Source organism: Lissotriton vulgaris, chromosome 1_2 (assembly GCF_964263255.1).
Source record: "Lissotriton vulgaris chromosome 1_2, aLisVul1.2, whole genome shotgun sequence".
In the NCBI taxonomy this organism is placed as follows: Eukaryota; Metazoa; Chordata; class Amphibia; order Caudata; family Salamandridae; genus Lissotriton; species Lissotriton vulgaris.
Window position 1 is genome coordinate 313730845 of NC_141686.1, and position 17921 is coordinate 313748765.

Sequence of the window (17921 nt, forward strand, 5' to 3'; positions counted from 1 at the left end):
GGGTCCAAGCCCGCTGCTGCGATTGCCATTGTTAGCACCCTCTGAAACTGAAACCTCGTCAGTGGGGTGGCGTCGATGTGTCTCAGCAAGCTTCCCCCCATGTTTCCCCTCTTCGTGCCAAATATTCCTCAACGCACTTTACCAGGCACACGGGGGACCCTCGCATGCGCTGGACAACAATACTGTCTCCCATAGCACTCTGGTCGGTCTTGGACCTGGTTATTGTGACCATCATTGAGTCACCCTTAATCAGAATGCAGTCCCGACACAGACCTCCTCCCACATCATTCTTATTTCTAGCAACCAGCTCGCTAACCCGCATAGCCCCATGGAACGCTAATGCGAAAGCGGCCCGGAACAGCACTGCCTCGAACTGGGAGGAGCATGTCGTGGGGAGTATCGCTATCAGGAGGGACAACCTTTCTAACCCAATCGGGCGCCTCTCGTCTACTCTACGACCTTCAAGGCGTTGCCAGCCACAAAGGGCTTTCCTCACCAAAAAGGACGATGTCGGGTCCTTGATGCCATGCGCCTGCGCCATGAATGAAATGGCGGCCCGGTGTCTATTGGCCGTTGCCACTGATCGGCCTGCACTGTGCAGTGCTACTAGAAACTTCAGGACATAATCCTCCTGACCCCAATTGTCCCCCCCAGCCGGACCCAAAAATGCACAATAGGACCGAAACGCTCCTTCGTATGCCTTCCTTGTCCTGGGGGCTAAGCTTGCTGCCACGAGGTCTTGTAATCCGGGGCACCGAGTAGCCAGAGTGCTTCGGGAAATGGTGCCGCCGCTAGGTCCGCGGAAGGTAGATAACCCCTGAAAGCCTGCATGTGTGAACGAGAGAGTGCATCAGCCGCCTGGTTCAGTACACCTGGCACATGCTTCGCCCTGAATTGTACGTTCAGTCTCATGCAAAGTAGTACGATTTCCTTCAGTAATCTCAATATCCACTTGCAGCGTGCTGCCTGATTATTTATACATTCAACGACAGTCATATTGTCGGACCAAAACACCACAGAGCGATCTCGGAACTCATCCAGCCATGCCTTCAGAGCCACAAAAATGGGGAACAACTCGAGAAACCCAATGTTACCTGTGAGACCGCTGGTGTCCACCACGTCGGCCATGTTTGCGCCGACCATCGATTACCAAAGATGGCGCCAAATCCCACGCTCCCAGCCGAGTCGGTCCACAAACCCAGCTCGTCCGAGGACGCAGGTGGCTTGTTCCACACCACTCGACCGTTGAAATCCGCCAGAAATGCCAACCATATGCGCATGTCCTGGCGAACCTCTGCAGACAGTCTCGTGCGGTGGTGTCCCTCCTTGAGACCAACCATGGCTTGTGCAATAGAGCGGGAAAAGGGGCGGGCCATTGGTATCACTCTTAGGGCAAAGTTAAGCTGGCCCACTGCTTGTTGTAACTGATGGAGGGTAACATTCTCTTTGCTAATGCACAGTTCCAGGGAAGCCCTGAACTTTGTTACTTTCTCCACTGGCAGACGGAAACATCCTTCCACCGAATCGAGCTCAATTCCGAGAAACTCGAGTGAAGTAGATGGTCCTACCGTCTTACCCGGTGCCAATGGCACCCCGAACCCCTTCATGAGAGTGCAAAATTCCTGTAACGCCTGCGCACATTTTGTGTCGCCGGCTGGCCCCAAAAACAAAAAATCATCTAGGTAATGCATAACCTGGGTATGGCCAGTGGCCTTGGTGAACGCCCATTCCAGAAAACAACTGAATTTCTCAAAATAAGCACAAGAGATGGAGCAACCCATTGGCATACATCTATCCATGTAGTATTGGCCCTGGAAAACAAAGCCTAACAGACGCTGATCTCGTGGGTGTACCGGGAGCAACCGGAACGCTGACTCAATATCTGACTTCGTCATCAGCACTCCGGGCCCCAAGCGATTCAACATGGCGACGGCATCATCGAAGGATGCGTACCGCACCGAGCAAACCCCCGGGTCAATGGCATCGTTCACTGAAAGACCCCTCGGAGCTGACAAGTTATGGATCAGCCTAAATTCCCCCGGGTCCTTCTTGGGAACTACTCCCAACGGGGAACAGATGAAATTAGTTACTGGCGGGTGTCTATATGGGCCAACTACCCGGCCAAGGGCAACCTCCTTTGCAATCTTCCTTTCAACCACCGCTGGATTATGCTGAACCGACAGTTGGTTTCTACAAAGTGGTTCCCCTTGAAAATCCCCCGCCGGGATGTGGAAACCATATAAGAAGCCGTTCCTCAACACCCCAGCGGAGACATGATCAGGGTATTCGTTTAGCCAGGGGATCATTGCCATGATATCTACAGGGGTAGGTAGCGGTACCCAATGGTCCCGCTCAGACCTGTTTGGCCCCTCCTCTACCCCCTGTATCACCATTCTTGGCTCGGCACGAACTCTCGGGGTGTGAAGAGTTTCCGCAACCTGCACACACATGTCTGAACTTACATGTCCCTTGTGGCCTAGTGCAATTGCCCGTGTTAAAATTACAACAGACCCCTTTCCTACCCCCATTCCCACCATTCCTTGGTTGGTGGTCGCCCGCGGGGCCTGCTCGAAAGGGCGCCGCAGGCTGATGGCGGGAAGGCCCCGACCCATTCGCGCCAAGCGAGGACGACTTCGTTGCGCCCGGCAGGAGCTGCTTCTGCCAAGAGATCGAGTCGAGACAATCCCACGTCAGAGATGAATCGTACCCCTTGGCCTTACGAAACTTCATATCGTACCCCATCCATTCGTCACCCTCATATGTATCATAAAAATCCATTATTCGTGCCTGATAGCAGGACAATTCAGTCAAAACCTCGGGCTTACGTTCCCCAATAATTGCAGAAAACATTGCAAAGGCCCTGGCCCAATTCGAGATAGTCTCATCCACCCTGAATCCCGCCATTTTGGCTCGCCATACACTCGGGTGCCACAACTCCTTCTGTGTCTTAACATACTCCATTTCGCGATGGTCAGTCAGCAGGGAAAACATGTTCACATACTTATCAGCCCATATCAATTCTTTTGTGGCCAACGGAATATGTTGGACCACCTTCTCCCGTCTTGAGGGCAAATACCCTGCCCTTGCCATCGGCAATGCTTGCTTACCCGGCTCCGGTGCTGTTCCCGCTGCTGCTTCGACACCAGCTGCTGGTCCTTCCGTGATCACCTGTGGGGGAACAAAAGGGAGATTCGCCTTCGCGGCCTCTCGCGACTGCCGCGACTGCTGCATTAGTAACTTGGCCTCTTCGGCCGTGTCTCCCGGTGCCGTAGCACCCCCTGTCTTTCTGCCAAGCCATGCGGCCAACTGGGCGGCTAATTCCGGAGGCATGTCCTCCTCGCTGGCGGGCGTAACAACAACCGGAATCGGTTGACCCGCGTCTGGGATCGGTACCGGGGCCTCGACTGGAATGACCGGGCTTGCCGGGGGTAACTTGGGAACCGGGACCTCACCCCCTGCCGCCCTATTCCTAACCCGCTTCCCCCTACCCTCGGGGACAACCTTCGGCAAAGCCGGGCCTATTACCTTCTTCGGCCTACCCGGATTGTTCATTGCAGCCATCTGCTTCTTCATGTTCGCCATATCCCTTACCAGCATGCGAAGCATCTGGTCGGTTCCGGACTTCTTTCCTGCCTTCTTGCCAGGCATTATTATCGAGTGTCCGATCTACGTTGATCAACGCGGTTCTGAACCCTGAGCCTCGAAGTCACTGAAAGAGAAACACAAGAATTACAAGTTCTCAAAATTGCTCCTTGTTCCGTCGAGGGCTCACGTGCAACGAGTGGGTGCATCTTCCAAGCACAGGAACAAGAGGATGCTTCTTCGGATTCCTGCTCTCTTTATTCCTCTTCGAGAGGGCGTGTACCCTCCTCCGGTACGCCTCCTGGGCGTGGCCGACGATGTAAGTGTCTAGGACAACCCCTCTTGGGCGGGAAAAGGCGCGCCCCGGCTACGCCACTTCGGGCATACCAGCCGTGACACGCCCCCCGCCCAAAATGGTTTCCCGGGGGGATCCGGGCCCCCTACCATACGTTCGGGGGGACCGAGTGGTCGCCCCTTTCCATTAATTCTCCCGCGGGGGATTAACATCATGTGGGCGGAGCAGCGGCGTTATGACGAGATCAGGCTGTCATGAGCACAGCTCAATTGTGACTCATGACGGCCTGGTCTCGTCATGAGCACACAGGGGTTTAAAATTGCACGAACAGGTTCCCTGCATGCACTTCTTTGTTTTCCTTTTCATAAAATAGGCCAAACGGAATTCAATTTACGGTGTTGTTTTCTTGTACTGAACAAAACTTATTTACTTGTGTGCCTTATGAGGAAGCCAGGTTGAGATGTTTATGTATGGTGCAATAATCAAGGCTATTTTGGTTTATCCTAATTCCCTTATATTATGCCCGCTCAAATTGGCTGTAGTTTAATTAAATGAAAATAAAATTTATAAAGCTCAACAATCACCTGGGGGTATCTAGGCGCTAAGCAAAAACTGAACAGGCTGTCAAGATCCAGAAAATGGCAGAATTAATTGGAAAAAGCCAATTTTTTAAATCTTTCCAAAACTCTAGTAAGTTTGTTTTCAATTTTAGTTCAGTCCCAAGAGAATTCCATAGTCTTGATGTGTATAAGCTGAAGCCTCTCCCACCCCAGTTGGCTTTCTTAAATCTGGTGACTACCAGATTACCACTTGTGTATGAGCACAGTGAGCGCGCTGGGATGTATCGATGAAAATACTGCATAAATTAGTCTGGTCCATTGAAGGCAATACAGAGTGCCTTAAACTATATACGTTTATCAATGGGAAGCCAGTGTTGTTGAATGAGTGCATGAGAAACAGAAGTATGTTTTGGAATGCCCAGCAGTAATCTAACTGCAGCATTCTGTAGTGTTTGTAGCTTATGTAGAAAACATTATTCGAATGTTGATAAAAAGTGCATTGCCATAGTCTATTTTGGACGAAATCAGAGTTGTGGCTAGCCTCTTTTGCAGTATAGGTGGAATGAAAGGTAATCCTTTCCTTAAGGTTTTCAAAATGAGGAAACACGAAGAAGTGATATGATTTATTTGTCCTTCAAATGATAACTTAGTATCAATAATCACCCGAAGTTTTTTGCTTTTTCCCTGGGGGTAGGCAAACTCCCCAGTTCCTGGGGCCACCACTGGTTTGACCAGAAAGAAGGGCTTAGAACCTCAGTTTTTGAGGAGTATCGTTTCAAGCAGCTACTGCTCCTCCAGTTACTTATATGGAGCATACAGTCTAGGAACTGGGCCGCCGTGGATCCAGGATTGTTGGTAATGGAGACAACGATTTGTGTGTCATCCGCATATGAAACCAGGGAAAAAACAGAAAATGTAATTTAGGCTGCAAGTGGGGTAACAAAGGGATTAAACAATGTGGGGCTCAGGATGAGCCCTGAAGGACTCCTCAGGGTAATGAAAATGCTGGTGAAGTGTAATCACCTAAGGAGGATGTTTGAATGCGGTCAGTCAGAAAAGAAATCAGGAACTTGAGTGTGTGATCTTTGATCCCAATTGATTCAAGCCGATCAATGAGAAGAGCATGGTTGACCGTATCATATGCAGCGGATAGATCCAGAAGGATCAGGGCTGCATTCCGCCCACTGTCTATCATTTGCTTGATTTCTTCCGTGGCTGTCATGAGCGCCAGTTCGGTATTGTGGTAACTTCGAAAACTGAACTGTGTAAAATCCAGACTCTTGTTTTTTTTCTAAGAAAATGGTTAATTCATTGTTGATGATTTTCTCAACCAGTTTGGCAGGAAATGGTGATCGAGTTATTGGCCAATAGTTTTTGGGGTCACCAATGTCTAAGTTATCCTTTTTAATAATGGCAGAATAGACCGTACCTTCCAATCTTTTGGAAAAAAACCTGCTCTGAAGAGATGGTTAAAAATGGGCGTGAGGTGTGTGGTTATCACCTCTGGGGCTAAGTGAATTGTTCTGGCTGGACAAGGGTCCTGTGGTGAACCTGTTTTGATCTGCATCAGTATTCTTTGCGTCTGATTGGCCGTCAGATGTCCAAAGTGGGATAAAGCACTGATGTTATGTGTGTCTTTCGGAGATCTAGAATCTTAGGGGCCGATTATGATTGCGGTTTTTCCGCATCCTCCGGGCCGGCGGAAGCCACCGCCGGCCCGGAGGATGCGGGAAAACCGCTGCGGAGCCTCCAAAGACCCACCGCCATATTAGGATGGCTGGTGGGTCTGGAATTCCGTCCGCAGCTTTTCCGCCGCTGTCGCCTTCCGACCATGGCGGAAAAGCTCTAACATGGCTGGCAGTGTCTATCAGACACCGCCAGCCATATTAGGATGGTGGTAAAGATATGCTTTTCCGCGGCGGCTTTTCCACCGTGGAAAAGCATACAGACTTGCACTTTGGGGGCCCATTGTGGGCCCCCTGGGTGAAGGGGGGGTGAGGGGTGCACATGGGGGGTACCTATGGTACCCCCTTGCATTTGCGTACACACAGCAGCAGGCACCGCGCGGTGCCTGCCGCTTTGTGCATGCAAATGCGATGCATGCATTTTTAACCTTGCGGCGGTTGCAGCTTGAAGCTGCACCCGCCGCAATGTTAAAGATAGAGGACGTGACCGCCACCCTGGCGGTCACATCCTAATCTGCTCGGAGGGTACGCTGCAGCCCCTGCGGATGTTCCCTCCTCCTCAGGGGTCGCAGACGGACTCAAGTCCATCCGCGATCCTAATCGGCCCCTAAGCCGGCCATTTAACTTAAGTATTGAAAGGAATTATAGACATTCTTAACTTTATCCTGAGAATGAAGTGCTAATTTGTTACAGAATTCTAGATTAATATTTGGGGTTTTTAGGTCAGGAAGTTTTTTAACTGTAGCAAATAATTCCTTGGAGGAGTTCATTGCCCCTTCTATTTTTGTCGCAAAATAGTTCTTTTTCGCAATTAAAATCATATTTTTGTAAGTCTGCAGATTGCTTGAGTATATTTCTTTGTCTGCTGGTTTAAGCATTATTGCTGCTGATTTGAATCTGAGAAACGGCTTCATGCCTTCTGTAATGATTCTTAAATTTTGAATAACCTTCATGGTTTTGACTTTGAATCTTATCCTACAAAGGTTTCTATTCTGATCCCTTGGGATTCGCACGACCGTGATCCTTCGTATCGGCCCTTTACATTTATTAGGGAAAAGAACTGGCATGAAATGCATTACGTTCTGGTGCTGGAGGGCGGGAGTTGTTACGAAGAAAAGTTTCCCGCCTTGGAGGGGAACAAGCAGACTGAAATAGTCACTTAAGGAAGTCTGCATTGCGTACGCATGGTGGGCACACTCACAACAATAGGCTCTTATGGTGAAGATAGTTGGTTGTGGTTAGTGAGTCAGAGAAGCCTACAGCATGCACACTCACTACAGTAGGCTCTGATGGTGGTGATTGTTTGTTTGTGAGTGGGAGAAATCTACGGTAGGCACGCTCACTGCAGTAGGCTCTGATGGTGGAGATAGTTGGTTGTGGTTTATGAGACAGAGAAGCCTGCGGTTGGACACACTCACTGCAGTAGGCTCTGATTGTGGTCAGGGTTTGTGAGTGAGATAACTCTGCGGTAGGCACACTCCCTACAGTAGGTTCAGATGGTAGAGATGATTAGTTGTGGTTTGAGAGTGAGAGAAGTCTGCGGTAGGCACACTCCCTGCAGTAGGTTCAGATGTTGGAGATGATTGGTTGTGGTTTGTGAGCGAGAGAAGTCTGCAGTAGGCACACTCCCTGCAGTAGGTTCAGATGTTGGAGATGATTGGTTGTGGTTTGTGAGTGAGAGAAGTCTGCGGTAGGCCAACTCCCTGCAGTAGGTTCAAATGTTGGAGATGATTGGTTGTGGTTTGTGAGTGAGAGAATTCTGCGGTAGGCACACTCCCTGCAGTAGGTTCAGATGGTGGAGATGATTGGTTGTGGTTTGTGAGTGAGAGAAGTCTGCGGTAGGCACACTCCCTGCAGTAGGTTCAGATGGTGGAGATGATTGGTTTTGGTTTGTGAGTGAGAGAAGTCTGTGGTAGGCACACTCCGTTTAGTAGGTTCAGATGGTGGAGATGATTGGTTGTCGTTAGTGAGTCAGAGAAGCCTACAGCATGCACACTCACTGCAGTAGGCTCTGATGGTGGTGATTGTGACTGGGAGAAGTCAATGGTAGGCACGCTCACTGCAGTAGGCTCTGATGGTGGAGATAGTTGGTTGTGGTTTATGAGTCAGGGAAGCCTGCAGTGGATGCAGTAGGCTCTGATTGTGGTGAGGGTTTGTGAGTGAGAGAAGTCTGCAAAAGGCACACTCATCGCAGAAGGTTCTGAAGGTGGGAATGGTTCATGAGTGACAGAGAAGTCTGCGGTAGGCACACTCTCTGTAGTAGGTTCAGATGGTGGAGATGATTGGTTGTGGTTTGTGAGTGAGAGAAGTCTGTGGTAGGCACGCTCCCTGCAGTAGGCTCTGATGATGGAGATGATTGGTTGTGGTTTGTGAGAGAAGTCTGCTGTAGGCACACTCCCTACAGTAGGCTCTGATGATGGATATGATCGGTTGTGGTTTGTGAGTGAGAGGAGGCTATGGTGGATACAGTCCCTCCAGTAGGGTCTGCAGGTGGGAATGGTTTGTGAGTGAGAGAAGCCTGCGTTTGCACACTCACTGCAGTAGGCTCTGCAGGAGTGGTGGTAGTTTATAATTATTTACTGCCATAGAAGTTTGTGGGGGAACCCTCATGTCATCAGGCTTGATATAATAGATGGTTGCCTGCCTCTGAAGTGTGGGTATGTTGCTTGTCTTTTTGGGCCTGACAATAGTTTGTCAATGAGTGGTGCACCTGCTGCAACAGTGATAGCTCCGCCCCCTTTTACGCATTGCATCAGGCTCTGGTGTTGTGGGCTGACTGTTAAGGTCACAAAAGTGGCATCTCCTTAGAGACAGAGTCTTTGGTACACAACTTACATTTAACATACTTACTGGTCTTTTCCTGTTTTAGATACCGGAGCAGCATGTCGTCATCAATAAGTGTGCCAGCTCCCGGATATTCGACCACTGAAATTAATAATTTTAATTTCCCCTTCAATTTTCTACCAAGAACTCATGCTCCTTCTCCGGTGCGGACTCCAGAAGTAGCAAAATCTACAAAAAAAGGGGTAAGTGTGGATACTCACATCTCTACTTCTCACACTGCAGACAAACTATCTGTCCAGAATACTTGAATGCAAGATGCATGGTGGAAGCAGAGCTCTAAGCACTTATTTCCTTTGTGCAGACTGTGTCTCTCTATATGAGCAGCCCAGGAATGAGGAATAACTGAGGGAATCAGTAATTCCAAGTCACATTTCCATAGTAATTCATTTAGGGCCAGAGCCCTCCTAAAGTTATAGGTATGGTTGAGCAACAACTTGCTAATGTTTAATGGAGACAAAATGGGCCATCAGAATGAAGAGGCCACTCCTAAAGAGGGCCTCGGTGTGTGTGCTAAAAGCCAAAAGGTACATGAACTGCACCATGGTCTTTCCTACATGCTAGAAGGCCCCAAATCACTTTCTGGTTGAGTAAGTATCCACTCCCTTTGTTGTGTTTGGCTGGAAGAACATTGAGGTCTCATGTATGGGATATATTGTGGTGTTGCATGTGAGGTTTAGAGGAGTGCACCAAACCTTCTGCGGCAGCAAGCAGCAAACTTAAGCATGAGTTGGGATGTGAAATGAGTGTCAGGGATACATTTGTAGATTGTGTAAAAACTTTTAGCCTCAGGTCAGTTGAAATCATGGTCTTGGGAACAGCCAGATCTCTGTTACTTTCTTGATTTCTTTGTGTCTGCCAATCAGCCTTGATCTCCTCGGGTGCGTGTTCCAGAGCTCGCACAACAGTACACAGGAAATCCTCCCTTTAATATGGGGTTTTTAGATTGATTGATGAGGAGGAGGAGGTGGACATTCTGGAACTGATGACTCCTTTTTGACTGTATAAACAGTCAGGGAACAGGTTTTTAAGTATTCAGGAAAAATGGCGCTCAGCTTGTCACGGTATGTCTTAGAGTCTCGTGATATAAAAATTAGGTGCTTCTTGGCAGAGGAAAACCTTAACCTCTGTAAGAGAAGGGGTTCAGAGACCTCTCTCTAATGTAAATGGACAACAATCCAGAGCACACTTTGTGTATCAAATCAAGAATCAAACTTCAAGCGGTCAAATGATAAAAGTGATGGGATAGATCATACACGCATAAGTCTTTCAAAATTGTATTTTATTGTTCAACAGTGTTCTTTCTTGAGAATCACTGTATATGTCACTCTAGCCTACACGTGTTTCATCACAGCATGTGGCTGTGAATCTTCAGGGCTGATCTGAATGATCAAGGCGCGTTATCGGGAGACCGGTGAAAATTCCGTCCCGGTCCTAATCGGGATGTTAGCGTGTGGTTGTAGGGCGGTACCGTAGGTAAACGGTTACCGTTTCGTCAACATAGGGGATCGTGTGTAACAAAACACACAGCGTAGGTATTATAAGGCTATTAGCCCGTGGGTTGAGCCGAATGCAGCTCCTGTTTCCTGATGCGGGAAACAGGAGCTGCATTCGGCTCAACCCACGGGCTAATAGCCTTAAAATACCTACGCTGTGTGTTTTGTTACACACGATCCCCTATGTTGACGAAACGGTAACCGTTTACCTACGGTACCGCCCTACAACCACACGCTAACATCCCGATTAGGACCGGGACGGAATTTTCACTGGTCTCCCGATAACGCGCCTTGATCATTCAGATCAGCCCTGAAGATTCACAGCCACATGCTGTGATGAAACACGTGTAGGCTAGAGTGACATATACAGTGATTCTCAAGAAAGAACACTGTTGAACAATAAAATACAATTTTGAAAGACTTATGCGTGTATGATCTATCCCATCACTTTTATCATTTGACCGCTTGAAGTTTGATTCTTGATTTGATACACAAAGTGTGCTCTGGATTGTTGTCCTTTTTGACTGTGCAGGCCAAGTTAGGATTGCAAGGAGGGTGGTCCTGTTCCATGAATCCCCCCTGGTGAGTGGTGTCTTTAAAGGGACCTTCACAGCAGAAGGAATGTGATCACATCTGTTAAGATTAGGACTGGTCCTGTTGTTGCATTCTGGGTCTATCTCAGCTGCTGGTTAGATGTCATGGAAGTCCACTGTTGAGCCTATTGTCATTATTCAAGTCGTGAGGCCTGTATTGTGGGATGTGGCCTTGTGGCTAAAGCTGCTGACCTTGGAACTGGGGAACCAGGTTTGAATCCCAGCCTCTTCCAATTCTAGGCAAAACATGTAATCTCCCCGTACCTAAAAAATGGTTTGCTTTTAAAGCTATCTGAAGACCTCTGACCTGGTTTATGCTATGTAAAGCTGCAAAAAAAGAAAAGATTAGTGAAAATGTAAAACCATACTTTGTGTTGCTTTTCATGCTATCACATTTGACTAACCGGAGGTTGGGTGGCCAGCAACTTTCTGTATGAATCCCTTATTCACCCGTATGATGGGGTACAACTGCAGGCTTAACGTCACATGTGGGGACCCTGATCAGGTGCTGTCCAGTTGTATAGGGGGTGGAAAGAAGACAGTGGCCACATTTCACCCCTGCCTGTAGTTCAGACCCATGTGAAGGCAAGATGCACTGCACAAACATAGCAATACAGGTTTCCATATCAGGGAAGGGACACACCTTTCAGAAGATGGGCCTTTCAAGTGTGGCACTGAGATATGTTGCCTTTGCCTCAGTCAGGTTTTGTATCATCGTACCAGCTGAGTGACTTCTCCAATAACTACGCTACACAAGGCGAGTCATTTTACACGTCTTTATTTTGCTGCAGGTATGTCAGAGCTCGACATTCTAAGCCTGCTTTCAACTCATCCCTCCAACGCTTACGTCACAGGCCTATGGTGTCCAGTGGGAACCAAAAGAGTTCCAGCATTAATTATTTACAAGACACCAAAAGGTTGAGGGTGAAAGACCCAATTGGAGTGATCCAGTTATTAGATGAGGGGTTTGTTTAGGGAGAGAGAAAGGGTGTGTGTGTAAGACATTCTGGCTCACAGTCTCTCTATGATCTGCTAGCAGCAGTCCTTTTAATTTCCATAAAAGCCTGGCACTCAAGTTACTGAACTGCCACTGATTACACATTACTAAACAATACACTTTCCATACACTGCACCGTAAGCTTGCAAGTTCATCCCTGTCTGATTGTAAACATGCTTAGGTTGTGGGAGATAGATAGTGTCACTACAAACCAATGGTTTTTCTGTGTTTTTGTGGTAAAATGCTAGCATTTATATTATTACTAGGCCTAACTATAACAGCACTTTAGCCTTTATGTTTTCTCAGTGAATTTCTAGAATTTTTGATGTCACAGGATTTCTTGGTATCTTACCTAACTATAACATTGCTTCAACCTTTGGTTTTTTTCAATGGATTCCTGAAATTTGTTTAACGTTAGGTGAGATAATATTACAAGACCTAACTAATATGCGACTTTAACCTTTATTTTTTTCAGTGAATTAAGGTTTCTTTTCATGCAATGTAAGATCTTATTATCTTATTTTATTAAACCATGTCTTTGCCCTTTGTTTTTTCTGGGATTTGCTTATGATATTTACCCAACTCCTTCACTGGGCATATCTTTTGACGATGCGCAGTATTAAGTTGGCTGCAGTGCCTAGGCTCAGGCCCAACCATCTGCAAGCGGGTAACTGGCCACCACACACAGTTTGTGACATTGCATGAAAGGGGGTTGGCACGATGACCTGGCCAGTGGCCTGGCCCTGCGGTCAACTTCCAGCGGGCAGCCAGCCCCTCAGTTGGTTTGGGCGCTGGGTCATGTTTTTTAAATTTTATTTTCTCCCAGTCCAGCAGTACCCCTGAGGTACTTCCACTTACTCCCGCAGAAGTACACGGAGATCGTGCTGAGTGCCGAGGGACTTCGCCTATGGGTCCCAAAAGTATGCTGTAGGACGTGCGGGCCCAAAAAAACTATTTTGACTTTTGCAGTGGGCGCATATTTCTTTAAGTCTGCTCAAACGTTGACGAATTCTGAAAAGCTCTGAGAGCCAAGCATGAAATGAATTGAATTGAATTGACAAAGAATCTCAAGTCGGCATCACCAAGCTGAGCGGCTATACACTGCACTGGTAAGAAAAGTGAAAAGGATATACAGTGCTTAATTTGTGAAAGAGCTAGAGTCGGGCCTACATTTTTGCTCAGAAGCCTATTGCTGCTGAATATTGGGGTTACCCAATACCAAGACTGTCTAGTCTTGGTTCCACTTCATGCCTCTTTCATCCACCACAGTACACTCTCTGCTGCTTTATCGCATTCTTGCAATTTTTTTTTAACATGTCTCTTTGTCACTGTTTTTACATCGTTCTCTTCCTTGATATGTCTTCCTTTTCTGACTTTCTCTCTCTTGATCTGGGTCAAAGCTTGATGATGAAAAATATGTCCCAGAAATGCAACCTTCCTGCAACCCCCGGCTCAATCTCGAACAGGGCCGGCCCTAGGCATGTGCAAAGTGTGCACCTGCACAGGGCCGCCAAACCCCAGGGGCTACCACGACGAGGATCGTCGTGGCGGCCCCTGGGGTATTTTCATCCCACTTAAAGCCCTACTCTTCAGTAAATGTCGCTAATGCTACCTAAAAAGCGGAGGTACAGCAGATAAAACTGAAGAATGGGACGCATTCAACCAGAGTAAAACAATTAAAAAGTACAGTTGCGTGCTAATCACTAACAAACTCTTCATCGAGTCTCCTTAGTTGAGACAGACAAACAGACAGTTTTTTGAGAGACGCCTCAGTATTTTCATCACATTTAAAGCCCTGCTCTTAACAATCCGTTAAAAATAACAAGGACATGCAAAAACATGAGGGCACAGCACTTCAGTAAATGTCCTAATTAATACAAGTCTATGCAAGGTAAAGTGCGAGTGCATACACTCTTCAGCAGGGCTTTCAGTGGGCCGGGTCCTGCCAGTGCTCAGCACCACCGTTCTTACAAGCAGGTGCTGAAACGGGTTCCTATCGGGCTCTCCATGTTTACCCTCGCCCTCAGGATGAAAAAAAATCTCAACTTTGCAGCAGTACCACTGCTTAAAGCCTTTGATATCACTTCAAAGAGACTCATTTTAGTTCTTTCTGTCTCATCATTTCAGAACCGAAGCATTTTCAATATTATATACCATGAAGCCATAGTTGTTGTTTATTTATTTTATGCAACTAACAACAATTGACAAAGCCAATAGTCCTAGCTTGTTGTAGTTATGTGACTTGATGTATCATATTTCTGGATGCAATGACAGAAACAGCACAGAAGCAGTATAGGAGAGGAAGGGGTTCTAACTTCCCCTAGACCATCTCCGATGTTTTACCTTTGAATCCTATCCAGGGACTTTAGGAATAAAAACCATTGGAAAGGTATCTCTGAGTTCTTTTTACACTCGCACAATCACTGTCTTTTCGTTTTTTCAAATGACTGCATGGATCCCGACACATTTTATACTTGTTATGTGCTCCCCTCTCTTTGCTCCATCCCAGACATTGCATGGATGTTGTAGCATGCCTCTGATGAAGTATGCCACTATTTAGTGGGCGAGAGCAGTCTTTTAATAAACCCCAGGTTTTCTAAAGAGAAGGGTGTTATCTTGGCCACCGTCCTCTCCCTCCTTCTCCTCATTTTATGGTTACAGTATGAGCATTACAGGGAGGATGGAAAAAGAGCAGTAGCTCTCTCCCCTTCCTATTTGAGTAATGATTTAGAAACCGCAAAATACCAGTCGGACGGTACACTATGCTAAGCACAGATTTTCAGCGTAGGTGTTTTTAAGCCACGCCCTTAATTACATCGGCCACGCCCTTTTGAGAGACGCCTCAGTATTTTCATCCCACTTAAAGCCCTGCTCTTCAGTAAATGTCGCTAATGCTACCTAAAAAGCGGAGGTACAGCTGATAAAACTGAAGAATGGGACGCATTCAACCAGAGTAAAACAATTAAAAAGTGCAGTTGTGTGCTAATCACTAACAAACTCTTCATCAAGTCTCCTTAGTTGAGACAGACAAACAGACAGTAAAGCGCTGGTGCATGGAAGCGCAGATGAGTAGCCTTTAGGACAGTTCCTCCATTTGATGGTACGACCTCTTTAAATTGTTGCTCCTCAGTGATAGTAAACTTTACCAGGCAAGCTATTACTTGTGGGCTCCGGCCTTGCAAGCAGAACAGCGAGGCTTGGCAGCATGTTCTAACTCCATTAACATTAAAGGGGTTGCGTAAAAGCTCTCTGCATGCCTGTTGCAAAATGGGCCATATGCATAATATGTGCAACAAAGATCCGTCCAGCCCCTGACACAGCCTGCATGACGGTGAAGTCGGCTCTGGGGCCCAAGGAGGCATTGCATCCCATGGCATCGATATTACTGTTTCCGGGCAAAGAGCCACTGATTATTTCTCTGTGGGGGGTTGTGGGGGTCCGGTGCCCCTGTCATGGCCCTGGCACTGCAGCTGTCTGTGCGCCCAGTCCCTCATGTCGTGTGTCACAATGCCCTCCTCCTCCTAAATTGTATCGGTCTAAGACGAATTCGGGAGGGTAGGACCAGCCGCAGGTACTGGTCATCTAACAACTTTTCTGGACGTATTATTAAAACACCTTCCTGAGCTCCGCCCCGTCCGGACCCCCTCTTCCGGGGCCCCCACCTAAGCTCCCTGCACAGGGCCACCATGAGCCTAGAGCCGGCCCTGTCTCGAATTTAACTTGAGTTTGTTCTAATACATTGTTGCCAATTCACAGACATGTAAAAACATCACACGTATGCTATATGCTGATTGAAGCCAAAACAAACATGCAATGAACATCACCAAAAACAATCTAAAGGAACAGGAACGTCCCCGGATTTGGATGTGCAGATTGTGATGGGAAAATAAAAGAGCCAGTGATAAAAACACACATAAATTGGTAAAGACGTTTTGCAATACGCATTTGCCAGGCTGTAATGTACACATTTACCTTCCCTGAGAATAAATCTTATGATAGCTGAAAAGTTGTATCAACCAACATAAATAAGCCATTCGTTAAAAAAAAAAAACAAGGCCCAGTGTAACAAAAAATTATATTGAGAATCACCAACTATGAGGACAAGTAAGATTTCAGGGATGAAAGACGGTACCGATGCCAGCTTGAGAAGAAAAATATGTGGACGGTGCTGCTGTGTCGAGATCTGTTTTAGCTGGTGGATTTATTTTTAAGTCATTAAGCTCAAAAGAACTTAACAAAGAATAGGTTTTCCCTGCTTTCAGTTGAACACTATATATTTTTGGATGTATGACATTACAACGCATACTTTTACATCGCATGCCTTTACAACGCGGTTTTTACATCGCATACCTTTACAACGCATAGTGCTTTGGGGTGCTGGATAGTGAATAGTTTAATTTACTATTCCAACTCCAGTCCCCGTGGACACTAGGGAAGGTGTTGGACAGTAAATTAAACTTATACCCTATCCTAGAGTGCCCCCCAGCGCAATGCGTTGTAATGGTTTGCGTTGTAAAAGTTGCGTCGTAAAGGCACTGCGTGGTAAAAGTTGCGTTGTAAAGGATGTTTCCCTATATTTTTTTGTATTTACCTTAGAACACTGCAAAGTTATACCTTGTTAGAGGTAAGCAGCTGGAAGAACATTTATTATTGGGAACGGAGAGAACATATGTTTACTAGTGCAGACAATTGCAAAAAGAACAGCTAATGGACGTAGTGCAGAACAAATCAAGCATTCAATGCCAATCAAGTGGGCCCCTTTCTCACTATGAGTCAAGCTGAGGTTCCGTGACAATTGTAAGTGGTGTTTTTAACTCGTACGAATATGGTCGAGTCTGGTATCTGTGAACCGCAAATGACGAGTTTAGTAAGTGTGCGCAGTTTCGCTGTGCTAACTTAAACCGTTCGTTTGTTACGTGGGTTTCTCATCTGTACCCACGGGTTCCATCTTAGATACGGCATCCATTTTGTCTCTTGCCCTCAAGTAGTCAGCGGACGGACGCTGTCCGCTTCGCGACCCTGGGACTCCCAAGATATTTGCGGAAGACACATGTCCTTTGAAAGTGTCTTTATGACGAGGGGGTTGCTACTGTAAGGCAGGTGGTGCCGCTCGAGGCTCATCTTGCCGCACGGACTTATTGTCTCAGCCGTGCATCTCATTAGGCACGTCCCTTTGATGCCTGTATCTCGTGCTTCCCGATACCTCCCCTTTTACACCCTTTCCGATCTCCCCACTGTCTCCGTCTTCCTCTGCACCTGTCTTCGTTCCTGTTTCGATCTACTTGATTGCTGATTGGAATTTGCTAATGGTGGGAAGATGGGTTTTTACAGTTGGGAACCGCCAAATGTTTCCGCACTTATGTTCCGGACCTTATGTGTTTCAAAGCGACCAAAGCGACCCCTCTGGGAGCTAGATGTGGGAACCGAGTTGTAAACCTTTGTGTTCAATGTTAGCCTATGGGTAAAAACTGTATAAAGGGAGCGATCCACAAAACCAATTTGAAGCAGTCTCCCCGAACTACACTAGATGTACTTCCTGTGATTTCTGTGTTCCCTGCAGTAAATAAACCTTGACTCTTTGACGCCGAAGGAAGTGTCCCGTGTCTCTGTGACTTGTACGCCGGAACAGGTTACCCACGAAGGTTTCAGGTGTTGTGCCCTGGCACCGCTGGGTCCAAAAGAACCCAGTCCTTCAGTTGGCGCCCAACGTGGGGCTGCATCAGTGGTACCGGTCCAAGCCCGACGATCGTGAGGAACTTCGTGTGAAATCTCCGAGGGAAGGTGCACCCCGCTTCATCGATCCTGTTGTCGAAATAAGTGGCCCGAAGACTTTTCCCGCGAAGATTCCCGCCTCCTGACGGCTGCGACGGAC

The 17921-nt window shown here is 47.2% G+C and overlaps 1 protein-coding gene across 2 annotated transcripts in view; it reads left to right on the forward strand.

Annotated features, from left to right (window-relative positions):
- MS4A15 (membrane spanning 4-domains A15) overlaps positions 1–17921 on the forward strand; it is a 175328-nt gene that overhangs the window by 88609 nt on the left and 68798 nt on the right. For both annotated transcript variants that reach the window (XR_015307570.1, XM_086953341.1), the window contains exon 2: positions 8992–9148. Coding sequence is in view for 1 of the 2 variants with exons in the window: in XM_086953341.1 (XP_086809467.1) it covers positions 9005–9148 (144 nt within the window). In the remaining variant the exon portion in view is untranslated. The remainder of the gene's footprint in view (positions 1–8991; positions 9149–17921) is intronic.